At 37.1% G+C, this 19,333-nt stretch overlaps 1 protein-coding gene and 1 long non-coding RNA gene across 2 annotated transcripts in view; one reads left to right on the top strand and one right to left on the bottom strand.

The window, feature by feature from the left end:
• LOC124305840 (uncharacterized) overlaps positions 1–4,075 on the top strand; it is a 91,748-nt gene extending 87,673 nt beyond the window's left edge. The window contains exon 2 of the long non-coding RNA XR_006908460.1: positions 3,916–4,075. This is a non-coding gene — a long non-coding RNA (uncharacterized LOC124305840). The remainder of the gene's footprint in view (positions 1–3,915) is intronic.
• On the bottom strand, positions 145–18,292 carry LOC124305838 (uncharacterized). Its single transcript, XM_046765737.1, has 4 exons — positions 17,959–18,292; positions 9,462–9,630; positions 6,725–6,984; positions 145–5,903 (listed from the first exon to the last, which is right to left on the bottom strand). The coding sequence occupies exons 2-4, from the start codon at positions 9,627–9,629 to the stop codon at positions 5,804–5,806; spliced, it is 528 nt and encodes a 175-aa protein (XP_046621693.1). The 5' UTR covers position 9,630; positions 17,959–18,292; the 3' UTR covers positions 145–5,803.
• Positions 18,293–19,333: the final 1,041 nt, after the last annotated feature.

The following is a 19,333-nucleotide window of genomic DNA, read 5'->3' as shown; positions in this document are numbered from 1 at the left end:
TTTTCTATATAAAATTCGCAACTATAACAGTTACTGCATATCGCAATGTGGGATCATCATTTTTTATTTTTTCATTTATATATATATATTTTGATTCTGTATCATGATTTTTCTTCGTTTTTTCTCTCATTCTCTCTCTCTCTCTCTCTCTCTCTCTCTCTCTCCAATTACTACATCATTTGGCATTAAAAACTCTCAATTTTTATTCTTATCCATTATATGTATAACATATCATGTATATGTACATGGCTCGGAAGGTATGATGGTGTTCCATGAGGATTAAAATTGTTTGCTTCAAACGACTTGTAAATGAATAAAATGTAATTTACAACGCCTGCACGCGATTCTATACAGCATTTTTTTTTTACCGGCAGCGTGTATTACTCAATGCACGTATGTACAATGTCCTGATGCGACGATATCGATGTACACACTTGTATAAATATATCGAATTGATTTTGGTCCCCCGCCAGATATTCCAAATTCACCACAACTACAACGTGTAATGGATGAAAAATGTCGGTGCGCATGTAGGTGGTAAGCAATAACGTTAACTCGAGCGTACGACGAATTTACACCTTGGTAATTTCCGATAAATCGATCCGACCCAACCGATGCCGCAACCCAACCAAAAACTCTTCGTAAATCATACGCCTACCTACGTGTGAATTTTTTCAATCAGCGACGAAGCCTACACAAGCTTAGATTTGTTTGTAAATTGAAAGAATAATCAAGGAAACAAAAAAATCCCGCCTTGGCATTTTTTTTTATTGTTTGAAAAATTCCCGTTTCATAGAACACCGTCATAAGTACCGTTTTACAAGGTAAATGTGTGCGCTGAATGACGTTATATACTTATTATACTATATTACTATTGTTATTAATAATTAAAGTCTGCGATAACTCATTTGTTACACGTACACGATGTACGCAAAGAGTATGCCTGTACCTTGGGATGGTTGTTTCTTTTTTTTTTTTTTTTCTTTTTCTTTTTCAATTTTATTAAGCTATGTATGATTCATCTATTACAATGTTATTATTTTATTTTATTTTTAATACTAATAATTATCTCTCTCGCATTTTCATTTATAAGTATGTATATTATATGTTTGTCAAAGGCTTCTGCATTTAGGTGTATTATCATACGTGTTATAATTATACTTATATACTTGTTATAGCCAACGTGAAAATTTCTCTCGTATGGTAAATATATGGCATATCGGTATAATTATACGAATCGTATTTATCTTCTGCGCATATGTTTTCATACGTTCAATACGCTGTTACGTTTTAATATCGTATTGTGTGAAACAAAATCTTCGAAAAGAGATTTCTACGATTGATGATTACTCTGATATATTTAATATTACAATAATATGTATACTGAGTTGTAGTATACATCTTTTGAAATTCATATGCTTAAACTTTAAATCAATTAAATACTCCATTCGACGGTTTCAATTTTTTTATCATTTTTTTCCTCTTCATTTTTATGTTTATCTTTTCGCCTCTCTGTACCGTAACGCATCGAGTAACTAATCTGACGATAAAAAAATATTTCTTATTTCCTGGCGGAACAACAGTGTGGCGGGTGATTTCTTTCATTGCGTTGCGTTACACTTTGAATTTTACTTATACTTCTATTCTCGTTCTGTTTTTTAATTTTCAACTCTTTCTTTAATAAGAAAGCTCAACAGATAACGAGACTAGCAAATTTATTTCTGTGTTTCTTTTTTTTTTTATTTATTTATCTCTCTATTTCATTCCCCTTCGACGATTAAGGCAAACACATGATTGATTTTTTCAATCCTTCAAAGTTAAGTAATTTTTTTCTCATCGTGTAACGCAATGATAGTAATTTAACTATGTAAGCATGTACGAACAGATATTTCGGTTGAAATTTTTATCAGCTATTGTATCTGTATTATATAGGAATATACGTATAGTTAGAGTTTACGACTAACATTTTACTTATGTTTCATTTTCGAAGCATCATGGATAACGTGCTTCTTTCTCTATGTGTTTTTTTCATCCTGCAAAGCGTCGTGTGCGGAAATTCATTGTCACCGATTTTCGCTTCCTTGTTATGTTTCTATATGCGTGTATTATTGCAATTTTTGAAAATTGATCCAACACATGTAACGCATGTACTCGAGTACATGGCGTGCAATTTATACGTGGCGTTAAAATGTTTATAATCAACGGTTCCAAAATTTGATAAGTAATTTTATTCCTCAATTTCTCTTCATTTATTGCGTATTTTTGTCTTCTGCGTTCACTTTTTTTTTTTTATCACGAGGTTATTTATTCAGGAAAAATTATTGTTCAAACTTACATCCGTTGATATTTGAATCTGAAGCTATTAGACTTTGTATTCTTTGATTATGCCTCCTTCGATATTTTTCGATCAAACTTCAGAGTGTGAATAGGTGATTTGAATAACGAAATTTCGACTCATTAAATAGAGACAAAAGGCAAGCAAAAATCAGAAACTTGCCAACTTTTTCAAAGAATTCGCACTTCTAACGGATAATAACGATAACGATAATATCATGATATCGGCGTAAGCGTGTAATTACAATAATACTAACAACAAAAACTATGGTAATAATAACAATAATAACTTTAATAGGCGTTTTATCACATTTCTCTTTAAAATAATCACGTATTCGTATGAACTAGATTAAAACGACACCAGCGTTTAATTTATTTCTTCTTTTTTTTTTTTTTTGTTTTTTTGTTTTTCTCAATTGTTTCCCTTTTCTTTTCTTATATACATACATAATACGTTAATTTTTGATAGGTTGATTTTTTGACAATAATATTACGTGACAATGATAATACTTTCATCAAGTTTCAGTATCAATTTATTAAAACTGATTCAATTTTTTTTGGTATACCGATTTGAACGAATTCTTTATTCATCAGTCAAAGATGATTAAATTTTGAATTTCTCGTATTAATCATATTTTTCAATTCTTCAAATTGTTTCGAATTCAATTTGATTTATATCAGTTTTGTAATCGTTGTACAACGACAAAGAACCTTAATCGTTTTATTTACAAACTTTTCCAAATTGTTGATTATACACTAGGATGTTGATGATGTTACAATAATTTCGTAGCATGGTACTGATTTTTTTGTTTTTTTTTTTGTTCTTCCTTTTTACTCGAAAAATTTGTTTATTCTTTTTATTTAATTGTTTTTCCTTATTATTTTTTTTTCTTTGGCAGCTCAGTTTGGCCAATCCGAAATTTCAACTTTTGAATATACTTTTGGTAAGGATTTTTCAACATCTTTTTTATCGTTCATCTTTTTCTTACACATTTTTTTTTTTGGAAGGATGTCCGATGTCCTTTTTAGTTTTTTTTTTTGTTCATTTTCTTTTTTTTTTTTTTTATTTTCAAATTCTTATTGAGTAGACTAATTCTTTCTTTCGATAATACCGACAGACAGACATGTAGAGCGATAACATATGTATTATGTGCGCATGTGTCATTGCATTGTATAACACGTTTTATACACGTTACGTGCATAACTTGGACAGTCATGCGAATTCAATTCAACTAATGAAATGTTTCTCTCGACTTTTATAAATGTGGAGGAAGTTTTTTTTTTTTCTTTCTTTCTTTTTTTTTTTTTTTATCTTCTGTTCGTAGTTAGAATTATGCGTTCTATACGTAATATAATTTCAACCTCACTTGGACATCGTATAATTATTATGGGTCGCGCAAGGCAAGTTTGCTTAATTGTATAAAAAACAAAGAAATTAGAAAATATTGAAGCTAAAAATATAAATATATAGGAGGTATAATATCGAGTTACGCGTATAAGCGAAATAATACAGATTAATCATATATTCCGTTCGAATGGAAGGTAAAATGATTAACCTTTTTATTTTTTGTTTGTTTTCAGTGCTAATGGGGCAAGGGTAACACGAAATTGACCAGCAATTTCACACAACGACAAAATTACATGTTATACAGGTACGTATATATAATATATATACATATATATAATGTAAATAAGATTTACAAAATATTTAAGCACGATGCAAAATTACTTGAGATATTTATATACTTTAACGAAAAATTCTTATCCTCCATACTTAATTTCCCTACGGAGAGAGGTGAGCCTGACTTATGTATTTTTGTACATGACCTACGATAATCAAACCGACGACGTCTCTTTATACGCGGTTGCGTATGGAAATTTTTTGTCTTCCTCTTTTTTTATTTATTTATTTTTTTTCATTTTTTTTTTTTTTCCGTCGTACGTGTAACACCGTTGGTTTATTTATTTACTTTCTCATTCATTCTCACCCTACGCATGTAACAAAAGCTATATTATATGTATGAACGTATTTACGTTTGTTACGTGTGTGACTTTGTATATATCTGATGTGTTATTATACCTGTACCTACTTTTAATCACGTCATTCACGTTATCTTCTAATCGCCGACATTTAAAATTCATCCATTTGCGGTATTCTCACAACAGCTGCTCGCAATATACGCACCTATGTACAGGGTGGGTCAAGAACACGGGACCGATTTGAAACGTGAATAAAATCAAAACGCTTTGACCGATTTTCGCGAACTTTCTTTTCCTCGAAAGTAGAAGAACGAATCTTTTATTTCGCGTTTGGATATCGGGTTTTGAAAAAATCGCTTGGAGACTGAAAAAAGAAAAAATAATATCAGAGAATGTTCAACTCAATATCCATATGAAATTGAACATTATTTAATATTATTATTTTTTTTCAGTCTCCCAGCAATTTTTTCAAAAGCCGATTTTCAAGAGCGTGCATCTCAGCAGTGAATAAAGATTTTTCAGATTTTCAAACGCGACATGAATGATTCATTTTTCTAGTTTTAAGAAAAATAAAGTTTTCGAAAATCGGTCAACGCGTTCGAATTTTATTCACGTTTCAAATCGGTCTCATTGTTTTGGGTCTACCCTACATGTCTGTGTATATATATATATATATATATTATATACTTATGTGCAAATACCGAATTCATTTCCTTTAGAATGATATAGAAAAAACGTTTAATCGCTAAAATTCATGATATCTTATACATAATGTTATTCTATACATTCACAATTGTCTATTGTTATATATTAATAATATGCTGTAATTCAAACTCGGTACAGGGGATCATTCACGAATTAAAAAAAGACAGAAAACACTAGAAAGAAAAGGAATATACAAATCTTTACAATTTCATTCCATTTTTTTTTTTTTTTCAATATCAACACAATCATCGATCAAAGAGTCAAATTTTTTTTTTTCGTCATCAACATAATCACATCTTTAACGATTTTATGCATATAATATGTATATCAATTTCAATGCTCGTTGACAAAAATTGTTGTACCGAGGTCAAAAAAAAAAAAAAAAAACAGTTGCGAAGAAAATCGGAAGAGAGAGAAAAAATAAATAAATAAATAAATAAAAGTGTGAATAAAAAAGGAAGTAGGTAAGAAAAAGTAGATAAAAATAAATAACCAAATTACAAAATTTAATGAGAAAGTTCGCGACAGCGTGATTTTTTGACGATGACATGCTTAGGCGGGCAATTTACATTGGGACTTACATCGACGATCGGCCGTATAATATGTGGAGGGTGGGTGGATGAACGTCCAGTATCTAGACGAGGCTGTGCTTACGCATGTTGTGCGAGTGCGTGTAATTCGTCGCGTTAACGATATGGTGGTTAATTTTCGGTGGTGATTTCGGCTGTTGCGGGGATGAGGGTGTTTCGCTTCCGGGTGAACCGTCCGACGGCGTTACCGAGGCCTAGGTGTTGTGACCCTGCTTACGAATTTTGCTCTCCAAAGCAGCGGTCGGTCGGCCAACCAGATCTTCCAGCTCGTCGGGCATCAGGACCGTGAAATCTCTGTTGAAAAATTATTAATCCCACGTGTTTATAGCGCAGTTACGCCAAGTTCCTCGCGTCGAGCTCGATGGAAATCGATAAGCGAGTTCAAAACCTCGATAAATCATTTTCGTTGTACTTTGATGATAAAATTAGCAGCAATCGTCATAACGTGCGAGTTTTTGCTCGACAGAATTTTAATACGAAGAAAAAAAAAATGAAACGTCGTTGAAATCGACTCACGAAGAGAAAGAATTGCCTTGATTCAAAAAATTTTCTTCAACACAAATCGACAATTTTTATTAATCTTTAAGCGAGGCAGGCTTCTGAATAAAATTAGATATCGTAGAGTGAAATCGAACCGATTTGCACTGAGAAAAATTTCATTTGTTACAGTAACTAGAAAAATTTGGTAAAATAGGTATAGTTAAAAAAAACTGTTTGAATATTGTTGGAATTAGGAAAAACGAGGTACGCCTAAACATTTTTTTTGGTTATTGCGACGCAAAATCAGTTTTTCAGATTTGCTCTACTTTTTTAGTTAACAAAGCTTTAACGTCAATTCGTAATTTTTCGTAACTATAATATAGTAACAGTGATCGTAATGAGAAAGAATAGCAACGGATACTAGACTTTCCGGTAACAGCTAAAAAACTAATTTTCATTTTCTACCTAGAACTATATTTTGTCGATCGTGGTAAAAGAATGAAAATAGTCAAGGACTGAGCGGTAAGCGGAAATAAAAATTTCTCTCAGTGCGATAGGTTTTCAACAATTTTGAAGTAATGTGAAATCAAGGCATCGATATCTAAGGTTTAAATTTTCAAATTCGTTTCTCTCACCTATGCTGTGCCAAGAGCATGTCTATACTGGTAACGCTGCGTTGATGCGCGCCGTCTTTGTGGGCGGCCTTCTGCCGCCTTATGCACAACGCTCTGAGGGGTGCCAAAAGCACTCCAACGACCAAAAGGCCGCAGCCCGCTGCTATAAGGGCCGCCGAATTCTGCGCTGCTTCTGCTCCAGGCGCAAGCTGGACGAGACCGACGACCAGGACGACGGCTCCGAGCAAAAGAGAACCGACGACAACGTGGAGAGAATTCACCTGAAATTCACACTTCGTTCAACGTCGGGGCGGCGATGAGAAAAGAATGTTTCCAAAGCCCCGTGTGGCTTTTTTTATTCGATTAGAAAACAAAAGCTTTATCAGCTTGAATATCGACCGGTTCGTCGATTGATTTTACTGAGAATTCTTAAACCAAAATGAATGTTATAATTATTTTTTCTCAGCTTATAGTTCGTCCAACTATGATCACTCGAATCCCAAACTCGTGAATTATGTCACAACCTGTAATGTATTGATTTCAAATATTACCATAATTTGCTAGATTCAAGTTTGAAACTTGAGATTCGAATGGAGCACAAATCTTAAATCTATTTTTGATCAGTCTTGTGCGTTATCTTCTTTTTCCATAATAGGAGCGTAAGAAAATACAAAATACCGACGTCCTTCGCTCCGTTTCATCCCTTATAAATCGTGGATACAAAATTAAAAGCACACGCGACGTCACGACGAAATTCGCTGCGTAGTTACTTTGATATGCGTATAAATTTTACATACATATATCTCAGCCGTTTCGTCTGATCGATACTTTGAGATGGTTTTAATAGCGTGCATGACGCATCAGTTTCGTGAGAATAGGTGTATCCATGCCCACGCACCAAGTGAGAAGGGAGTGGAATATGTGTTTTCGGATTGTTCGCAAGTGTGTTGATATTCTCGATACAGCTGTGAAGAAACTCGCTTACATTAATTTTCCGAGCGTGTAGACTGGCGGTCATTTTTCAACCCTGTCATACTTCGAATCTTCATGCACTTTTATGATTCACAATTCAGAAGTTGACAGCTGTTTCATCGATTTTTGTTCTACTGGGTTCGAATGTGAACTGAGTGATCGGTTATCATTTATTTCGAATGTTTAAAAATGTCAATGTCAAGTAGTTCGGTTTTGCCAACAATCTATACTCTGCGTCAATTTTACGTTCAGTATTCGTCCAGATATTTGAATGTTTGTACGTTAAATCAAGATTTTTTTTACGAACAAAGAATAAAAAATCGAATATACCGGATTAATGAAAAAAAGCTCTAATATCGAGTGTAATCGATAACTGACAACGTCAAATTGATCGCTGAATAGAAAAAAAATAAAGGAAAATCTTTTTTAGTGACTCTGTAAAAAATAATCTTAATAATATAAACCATCGTGGAGTGAATTGAACAAATCTACTAGTTTATCAACAATTTCAGCGATGTGGAACGAAGCGTTGATGATCCAAGCTTTTGTTTATCATACTAGCATGTTTCTAAACTTTTTACCAGATCTATTCGTAGCTCGCGAATACGATAATTTCATAAATAAAATTAATAAATAATCTCGATTCTTGGCCAACCAAACTACTTTGACAGTCGATAGTTTAACTAGACCGGAAAAATACGGCTAATAATTGAATCGAATGAATAACGCCCAACAGTTTGACTCGCACATGCAGATGCGAAGCCCCGTTCGTTTCTAAAGTACGAACACAGAGTTTTGTGACTTACTAAGTTGTACTTTGTAAGTCGTCGCTCTTTCGGGGCTTCGATACAGTTCGGGAACACCTGCTTTACTAGCTGTGCGATGTAATGTTTCGTCGACAAATTGATTCCCGCGGATCGAGGAATTCTACGCTTTTTCCTGACTCGTTAAATACCGTCCGCTAGAATTTTCTTATACGCTTACAAATTAAGACAGCCCACCCATACGTACGGTCACTTGAATTAATTATCGTCCGTGACTGTAAAGCTTTGTTTTTTTACGTAGTACGTAATCGGCCAGGTATAATCATTTCAGGCACTCGATGCACATCGGTGGATGATAAATAACCTTGAGAAGTGGAGGTTATAAATAGCCAGCTATTATTTCTGAATTTAGAAAACAACGTTCATGGATTATAGGAGAACTTCTGATAGTCCTTCACGATAGAGTATTTTCGTACAAACGGATGAATTATGCACGGGAAAAAGAGAGCGGTAAGATAGTAAGAAGCTGAAATTTTACTCGCTGCAATTGCTTGGCTGTCAGGTGGTTTTCAGTTCTGTAATTGTAGCCATACTTTTTCTTCTTATACGGAATGGAAAAGCTAGAAACATCGCCAATGATGGCAGAATTTTATATTTCATGTAATCAATGTTCACTTTCTTTTTTTGAAAATACCCTACTTATTGAAAAAAAAAAAAATGGAATGATAAGGATTCGAGGCGTTTAGGACAAAATCGAATGTTGTAATTTACAAGTTTTTTTTTCTCTCCTTTCTCAGCAGTTAGCAATTTTTCGAATCATCTATTGACGGGCTGATAAAATTCAAAGTCAAATGTTCGATTCACGCTTATATCCACATAACTGTATGAAAGGAAAAAGAATTGCAAACTATTTTTTGCCTACGATCAAGATTCGTTGGAATTCCTCTGATCGTCAGCTCACGCGAATGAAAAAGCAAATACATGGAATGGATTAGAATATTAGATAAACCTTGCACGCTCACCTTTCCGCAGAAATAATATTCCGGCGGTTCCTTGTCGAGGAGGGCCAAAACCGCTTCGCTTTCCGTCAGGGGACTTCCGGGTTGGCTACTTCCTATGCGTGGGCATTTTTCTTGGTAGTACGTTTTGTGGAAAACCTTTACCGAGGGCACTGGCAATGCCGTTATCATTCTGAAAGCACAAAAAGACAATCGGTGTCAGTCCGCAGGAAAACGATACAAGGTTAATTGTCAATGGATGAATTCTAGACATCAGCCAATTTCCTCTTCCTCGAAATAAATCTCCAACCATTTATCATAGCAAGATATATTCAGGTCCGTTTTTGGAACACTAGAATTGTTGTAGAATTCGATACAACTACGTGAATAATTAAATCGAGTTTTGAACAAACGATTTTAAATACGACATATTTTTTATTGATGCAGAAACTGATGGGATGAAAGATGATCTTTTCCATCGTGTTAATTTTGACAGTGAGATTTTCTTCTTAAATGTTTGTTCCGTGAAATTTTGTATCCGTAAGTATTCGTCGAGAGTATTTAAACTTGGATATTTCGTGGCTTGCAATGCCGCGCAGCTTGCGAAACGAGTTTCCAACTTGTCCTTCGCATCGAGGATATACACAGCGACGTATACAAGGAAATACGCAGTACCGTCTCGCAGACATTGTGTGCAACCCTATAACCGAGCTTGAGAAAAGCCTCGAAGTAAGAGGGTCGCGATAGCCGAGGCTCGACAAGAGTTGAGGCTGAAAGCTCAGGGCGTTCGATACAGAAACTAGAACGTTGAGTTCTATATACGCCGCACACTCCACAATATACAAGCTTCGATAGTTTTGTTCTCTGCATTGGTTTTGCGTGCTAGGTATACATGTATACGGTGCATAGCCGAATAGATATATAATAAAACCGGAAGTGCCGAGAGACGGGGTTCAATAGTAGAAAAATATAGATATTAAGGAGGAGGCAGTAAAGGAGAGAAAACGCAAGACGTACAACCTACTTCGAAATTGGAAGAGCTTTCGTATCTCTGTATGGGGCTGGGTTGAAATTTCTAATTTGAAAAGTTCCGAAAGCGCCGAGTTTTGAATTTTTTGGCGGCGAAATTTTGAGGAAAAAAATCAATCTTTGACGAAACATCAAAGTTTCGAATGGTTTGAAGACCGACGAGTCAAAGTTCCGAGAGTGCGAGAATGAGAAAATTAACAAATGTCAAACATCGAAATTCCGAATGATCGAACATTTTTAGGTCTGTGAATTTCTGGCTTGGTGAAATTTCACCACTTTCATCTTTCTTTGAAACTTTATCTTTCGGAACTATGTTCTATCCTACTCGAAATTTCGGAATCTTGCATTTCAGAATTTTAAGCCTTCGGGTTTTCGACTATTTGACACACATAGGTATATATAATCTCGTTTTATCTTTTTTCTTTTTTCATTCCACTCCTTTCATGCCGTAATATTTCCTCCCAACACTGCACTGCATCCTACCGTTTTTTTCTTTTTACCCCGAGGGTGAAATGCGCGAAACGCAGCGCCACCGGCTGTGTTTTTTCTTTTTTTCCTTCGTTTTAGCACTCGTTAAACCTACTTTTGTTCTCTCTCACTTTTTGCTATATCCTTTTCTCTCTCTCTCTCTCTCTGATTAAGCTCGGTGACTGATTAACTTCTCACCGTTGAATCGCCGCTCGCAGAGGATAATCACCCACCCAGCAGCCGCTGAGCCTTGTGAAAATTAGGCTTTTGTCCCCGCACCGACGGATTTCGGGGCTACCTTACACGGAGAATATTTATTTTCCTTTTATTTTCCCTCGGGCTGACGTGGGCGCGTTTAAGCTCGATGACGCAATGCCCTTCGTAAGCCACGTACCCAGAACCCAAACTCATCCCTTGGGTTACTCCCACGACTTTCGCATTGCCTATGCTTTTGTACGAGGAACGCCGTGTGTGTTTAACTCTTATTAGTCGGTATATCGAATCCGTCTATCCACGTGTTCTCGGCCACTGCAACTACGTTCAAATGTTTGTTGTTTTTAGCGGTGATTTACAGATTTTTTTACCACATTCGTTTGATTCGATTGTTACAGGGATGATCGGCCGAATTTTAAATACAAATGCTCGGTTGTAAAAAATTTTACGGTGATTGTAAGTTTTTGGTAAAATTTTATTACAGGAAATGGAAATTCGAACATGTATCGTTTCGTCAGTTTTCATTGATAGCGGTTGATTTTTACCCTGCCCTGCAAGTGAATTCTCTATGAATTGTCTTACAGATGGATTTTTGCATTATACCTACGTATACAGGTCTTGAGAAGTTTCAATATGAAATTTCAACCGATCAAGTTTTCACTGATTTCGAGATCTGAATACGAAGTTCACTGTGTTGTGATTTTGAAAAGCATAACAAATATCGTTTAAACTTTAAGCCCTTGTCGGCAGAGTTTTTGATCAAGCTTGCGGGTCAAAAAGTAGAATGGCCAGTCAATAAAAGGGTCATAATTTCGAATTCTTTAAATCTCAAATCCGACACTTGAAAACATTTAAAGACAGAAAGTCTATAAAGTTTATAAAAGCAAGAAACGTAGAATTAAGACGACAATATAAAATCGCCAGCGTAAGCTTATAAGTATGGAAAAATTGTTGAAAATATATTGATTGTGTAATAATTTTACTGAAATAAATCACATGAAATGCCAAAATAAATTTTAAAGTATGGAAAAATATAGAACTGTGGCGATTGTATATTTTGGCGTTATATGTTTTCACGTTTCTACTTCGCAACTTTCGACATTTTAAAATTCTACAATCTGAAATTATAATTGTTTGCCTCCATTCGTTTAATATCTATAGAAATCTCAGTTACATAATAAATTAGTTCGTTACTCCTGACCTGTAATAACCGGACGGTTATAAAATACATCCGAGAAAACTGTGCGAGTTTTTCGTATCGCGAAACAGATGATCGGCTATACCTACAACTTGAATTTAAAGACCATTAAAATGTTATTGATCAAACAATTTTCCGACCCGTCGACAGTGCAACAATAAATCGATGTCGTCAAGGCCTTGTTCAACTGAAAAATATACTTCACCGAACAAAAAAATGTATGACATCGAAATAACCAGATAGTGTAATATTGTCAATTAAAATCGTTCCAAATATTCGTACACGTACACTGTGAAAAGTACACTTTGTACCTAGGAGTATATTTTGTCGATTGTGGTAAAAGAATGAAAACAGTCAAGGACTGAGCGGTGACCGGAAATAGCAAATTTCTCTCATTGTATAGCACGTTATCTTGAAATTCGAACAATATTAAATATCTATTGCGTTAAAATTTTCTGTCAAGTCAAAAGAAAAAGAAATGAAAAGAAAAAATGATATTTTCCTCAGCGTCGGGCGATTCGAAACGTGGTTTTTCACCTCGGCGGAGGATGCCTATCGCGATATTCATCCTCGACATGGATAGCCGGGCGAAGCGAGCTGCGGGGGTTGTTGTGCTCCGGTGTATAATATGTGTGGGGTTGGACAGACAGGGGTTGAAAACGTGTTGAGCTGGGGCGCGGAGGAGCGCAGAGAGGGTGTTGGCCTAGATACGCCGACGGGGCCGACGACCACTGCAACCCGGTTGGCTATCGAACGCTGTCGAGGAACTATACGTATACCCGCTTCGAAACGTCCGTTGCATAACGCGGTTTTTGCCCTACCTGCAGGGACCCCCGTAGTCGGGAATGTTTATTCCTTCCTCGGCTCACCGCTCCAATTGTCCACAATTAATTCTCCGACCCGCGACCCACTCTCGCAATTCGAAGGCGGAAAGTTTCGACCGGCGAAAATCACCCACCCCCAACTTAACAACGGAGCGATGAATTTTCGGGGTACGATTTTTTCCCAGTTTACCCTCGGGACAAGTTAACGTTGGATTAAGAAAAAAAAAAACTAATCAATAAATTCCAAGTACCAATGGAAGCTGCAAGCAATTATCTTACCGTAAATGAATATTCGGTAAAATACTTTGATTTTATCACGATAACATTGTATACAGAATTTAATTAAAAAAAATATACAAATTTTTAATTTTTAATACACGGAGCAAAAGAAAATTGTGTTTATTGATGGTTAAAATTATGTCTTTGTGATTCTGATGAAATTCAACTTGATCGATGTCTGCATCAACTGCGCCTTTGTTTGAACGACTTTCTTCTTTTCTTTTTTTTTTTTCGCCTCGTATCCGACGTGATTGCATCCACAGTCGAATCCGTGATTGTTCGGACAAGGCTTTGATGAAAATTGAACCGTTGTATCGTATATACGAATAAACACCGAAGCAGTGTATGGATAATCTTTGATTTCCCAGAATCGAAGAGATGCGTTTGTCAACGATGCAAAATGAGTTGCCGATGACGAACTCGTCGCCTTTTTACAACAAGCGGAATCGCCAAATGACCCGTTATGAAAAAATATGCAACGCATCGTAACAATTTATGGCCGGATATTCAATCCTACGTCGTTGAAGGAGGGCATATACTTGGACATGCTTGGCCGAGTTCCAAGTAAATTGACAAAGAGAATACGGATATGTATGTATGATAATGTACACCGAGCGACGGGGATGAGAGTGAGAAAAATATGCCAGGCGCGCAGGATGCGAGAAGGTCGAAAGCTTAGAAACTAGGCGAAGGGGTGAGTGAGATATGGCTGATGGAGAAAATGGGCGGGGATGGTGCGGAAGAGAACTGCGGATCGAATCGAAGAACAGAACTGCGCTCGTTGCACATTAAGCCATGACACCGCAATCCAGGCCAGTGTTCCACTTTATGCTTTTCCGAGCAATAAACCTCCCCTGTAGTCGTCTCCGTCTGCGATATGCGCCCGACACAAGCGTACTTTCTAAGTATACGTTAGAATTTCCGTGTCAATGGACGGATCGTAGAATGGTGCAGGGTGTAGAATCTGTTCCTTGCCGATATCACGGTGACGCTAAATTTAAAATGTTGTTAAAGCTCGACCGGATCAGTTGACTTCGACTATGTCGCAAGATCAAGCTCACTGATCACGATGAAGTTGGTGGATATAAAACTTTATTGAATTTTTCTTAATTTTTGGCGAAAATTCGTTTATTTTTTTTTCCGGAGAGGCGGAGATTCGAATTTTAAGTGAAATCGGGTCGCCAATGAACGAGCTTGAACCTTAAAAAAGAATTTTTTAACCGCGCAATGAATGTGTCGAGCTTTTTCGGGAGACGATTGAAATTATAGCAGTCTGGATAATTTTTCCCGTTTGGCAAAGCTCGCTGGTGTGCGGATATTGAAATTAACAAATTATTTGACAGACGAATAATCCTGTTTAGTTGATTCAATTTGTGGTACTTTGTGTTTTAGTTTAATCCAACAACTTTAGTCACGATCAGATTAATGAATGTCGGTTTCGATTTCGTAATTCGATCAATTCTATCAAGTGTTATGTTCGATTGGCAAGATTTTTCGCAAAGTGCTTTCCTTTTTTTTTTTAATCAATCACATTTTTTATGCGTACGTAAAAACGATGAGGTACTTTGGTGTTGATTAACTAATAATTTACCGAAGCGATGTTTTAAGTGATAGTACGTGACGGTTTTTTCAAGTCAATCACAATCGAGACAATTGAAGATCGAGTAAAAACAGTTTTCTTTTTTTACTTGTAAAATGTATGTAAAAAAAAAAAAAAAAAAAATATGAATAACTATGAGAAATAAATAGCTGTTTAAAAACAAATCCTCTTACAAGTAGCCGCAGATTGTGCGAATTAACTTTCGACTCGCAATTAAAGTATATAGAGAACAAGACAGCCAACTGTGAAACAAATCGCTGTCTTATACTGAAATTCAACAGGCGGATTCCAGGCCTCAAATAGAACCACCCCTTGGGTGTATTGTATATACCCAAATATTGGCAGAGGGCTGGAAATACGGGGTGAACTGGTTCCGAATGGCCCATTGTAAGATACTGTCAATATAATAAAGCTGCGATTTCTCGTCGGCACAACTCGCGGTGTCTTTAAAAACGGAAGCGATCGCCCTCCGAAGAGAAAAGACACGAGTTGAAAGGTGGCTCGTTTCTTTGAATTTCCCCGAATAACCTAATCATGAGTAAAGATCGCTCTGACCAAAAATATCCACCTCAATTCACTTTTCGCGTGTCTGTTTAATAACGCGTAAAATTAAACCAAAGTCCATATTATCATGCAAGGCAAGGTGAAACTTATTTTTTCGCTGAAACGCAATCGTTGAAATTTTATACTCCGATCGTAAGACTTTCGTTTCAACGATAAGAACTCGCCTCCGTAGAACAAGGTCAAGGCTGATGGAATTGAAAAATCCCGGTAGTCTTCTGCTTCCAATTATCAGCGCCAAGGATTTTCAAGTCGTCTGAGAAGCGACGTTGAGTTTCTGAAAGTTCACAACCGTCAAGATCGTCGTGTGGAATCGATTTTACACAAGGAGAAAGCACGCACGTAAGCAAGCAGCGTGGGTGGTTCGGAAAAATATACCTACTGCATCCACGTACCTACGTGCACGTAGTCACGAAGGGTAAATATGCACAAGATATGCAGTCGAAGAAGCGACGTATCCAAGGGTGGTTAACCCTAGGTGGAAAATTTCGCGGGATTTAGTGACTGGAGATACCAGGAACCCCGTCGAGGCTTGTGCATTAAATCAATGCTTCTTTTTCCTTATTATTCTTCTTTCATTCGCTGCGCCGTTGAGTTGCACGCAACGCGATTTCGCCCATGCAAGATTTAAAACGACGATTCAAGCCGTCAGCGTTTCTCATTTCTCATCAAACCAACATGGCCGCCGATAGCTCGCTTGGCGTTTTATTTCGGCTTTACGATCATCTCCAGTGGTGATAAATCGCTGAAACTTATTCCAAGTGAAACAAATCGATGGCAAGAGTTGCTTAGCTATGATTTTCACCTTTGGCTAGGTCTTCGAAGATAAGAATTGAGCGTGCAAAGTTTGGCTGTACGATGTGCGCGGTAGATCCATGATTTTGAGTACGCTTGGTGAAAAACAATACGTATCTTTGCAACGTTGTTAGACGATGTTTTAAGGACAGTAATTAAAAAGTTCTTCGTCACTTGCGTAGAAAATCAAACATTCGGGGAAAAAGATCCAATTGAGATAAAAATGGCAATTACAAAAAAAAAAAAAAAAAAGACCAAGACACCGTAACATTTGTTGATAATAGCCGTTTCACTCGACTCGTAAACGGCGTGGAAAAGGCAACGGTTAGCTGATACGCAGCCGATAGACGACAGTACCCTGATAGAATCGAAGAGGCTGGTAAATTATACAGGCACATACGTGTTTTGCTCAACGCGACGGCATTAGCCAAGGCATTACGTGTACATACGGTTTCGTATAAGGTGGTGGACACACAAACACACACACGGTGTGCCTATACAGTGACGACGAAATAGCTAGTATCACCTGTGCGTCGCGACGCCCGATCCGGTGACCTTTAACCGTAGAGTTCCACTGCCGAGGGATCTTTACCGCCCGCCTACGCTGTCCTAAACGCTGTAACTCGTTTAATTCGCGATGCTCGATGAAAGGCGTGATTTTTAAGGCCTGGACAAACGCGGTACACTGACCCAATTAAAAAAGGTTAGCGAATCGCTAATGGAGAGATGCCTTATTCGTACCGTAGCGAGCTTTTGCCTCGTTCAAACGACTGTTATTTTTAATTGAAGCTTTTCACTCAGCTTTTATGCTTCTCTCTTTCACACGCGTCGCGATTATAATGCCAATTGCAGTTACCGCCGAGGTGGAGAACACCGACGGTTTTTTTTTCTTTTTTCTTTTTAATCTTCATTCGGTAATCTTTGCCTACTTCGTCCGCTATTTTTTATAGCCTCCTTTTAACAAAGAATATTAATACCATTCACATTCGTTAATCATCTGCTATTTACCCTCTCTTTATATTTCTTATTCAATCCGAACGAGCAGCTTCGATATGTTCAATCAATTGAGCTACATCAGGATCGTTTTTTCGTTACAAAACATTCATCAGATGTTCTCCTTAAAAATCTCAATATTCATACTTATTAGACTTATAGGTTCTTGACTTTTACCCCTGCAGTTTTTTTTTTCATCGCGTCATATCAAATCGGTGGAGAATAATAACGACGTGGAAAAGTTGCCAACAGGCAAACGGTTACGATTGAACCCAAAAAGGAAAACTTATCAATTCTCCGTCGTCCTTCATCGGTTCCTGTTATTCCTCACCGGTCTCTGATCCTTACCGAATTATATTGCTCAATTGATCACACGCTAGTCTGCGATTTGTCGTTCTGTAAAACGTTTCGACGCGTCGCTTATCGTTCGGTAAAACCTTCCATCCTTACGTCAGTGCTTTGCGTCAATTAATTGTCAGACAGACGGAAATGAGCAGGTGCGATTGGCTGAACTGGGTCTCTCCTACGAGCAAATAAGGCACAAGTTGCGTGTATACTCACTTCCCGGTCCTTGGTCTTCTACTATTCCGTTAGTAACTTAGTCCAGACACAGTGACGACAAACTCGAAAACCGCGATACTCTCGTCCAACGGTCAAATCTGTCTCATCGACGTCGGTCCAGACGAGGATAAAGAAGCCGCGAACCGATTCGGCGGTATTTATTTTACCACGGCTCGAAAGCCGATCTGCGGCAGGGCTGCTGACTCGTTATTTATTTTTTGAACTTATTTAACTTGTTTATCAGTTTGTTTTTCTTATTTCGCGACACGGCGTCGTCCTCGGATTCGGCTCTACGACGCTTTTGGTCAGGATGCTTGTCCCGCGAGAACTGAGGCCATCGCTGACGGTCTACGGGGTTTCCATTCCGGTCGATACACCTTCATCCCCTTCCATCGTTCCACCACCACCCCCCGACACGCAGGGGAACATCCCCGGTGGCGGCAGACATGGCGACGGGGTGAAGCTCTCCGAGAGACGAAGGCTCGCAATTTTTTCCGAATTGACGATCGCCGGAATTATCGGGAATAAATTGATGATCACGGTTTTTTCACACATGTATGTATACGTAATTACGAGTAACGCGAAACTTGTACGTTTTTATACGGAGAGTGCGTGATTTTTTTTCTTTAACTTTTTTTTCTTGTTTTTATTTTGCTTTTATTTTGTTTAAACCTTACTCCTCGCTTTCGTGTCCCGAGAATTGGCGTCATCCTTGTAATGATTTTGTGGAAAAAAAAATTTTCCTTTGTTTATCCGCACTGCTGCAGCGAATGAAATTTTTCCGTCTTTATTCTTTCTTCCTTGCACGCTTATTCAACCGTATACTACGTAAAATGGTTTTTATTATCGAGATAAACGCAATTTTCTACTAAACTTGAACTCGGAAAAATTATATAAAAAATTTTTACCATCCAGGGTTCTTATCGAGTTCCTTCCACGCGTTGAATACAGATATATATATATATATATATTTTTTTTTATTTACCGTCAAAACGTGGCTGAAATGCGGGACAAAAGTCTTGTAGGACACGTCTTTTCGTATCACATATATCGACATTGTATGCTTCGTATGCCGTTTTGACGATAGTTATCATCGATACGAACTATCGCAGGTCGAGAAAAATTCTTCAGTAATTTCGAATGATTAAAAATCGCAGTCGCATTTCGTTTCATTTCTTCATGTATATCGTATAGTCTATCCCATGCAAGTAAAACCGACAGCTGCGATACCTACCTAAATTTTTTTTTTCAACGTCATTAAAATTCTCCATCGTCGTATGTAATTTTGAGAGGTCTGAAAGTGCAGTCTTTGAGTTAGTTTATAATGTGGGGGGGGGGGGGGGGGGGGGGGATAGTACCGACTCATTTATACTAT

Source organism: Neodiprion virginianus, chromosome 5, assembly GCF_021901495.1.
Source record: "Neodiprion virginianus isolate iyNeoVirg1 chromosome 5, iyNeoVirg1.1, whole genome shotgun sequence".
In the NCBI taxonomy this organism is placed as follows: domain Eukaryota; kingdom Metazoa; phylum Arthropoda; class Insecta; order Hymenoptera; family Diprionidae; genus Neodiprion; species Neodiprion virginianus.
This window is presented reverse-complemented; position numbering and strand designations above follow the sequence as displayed.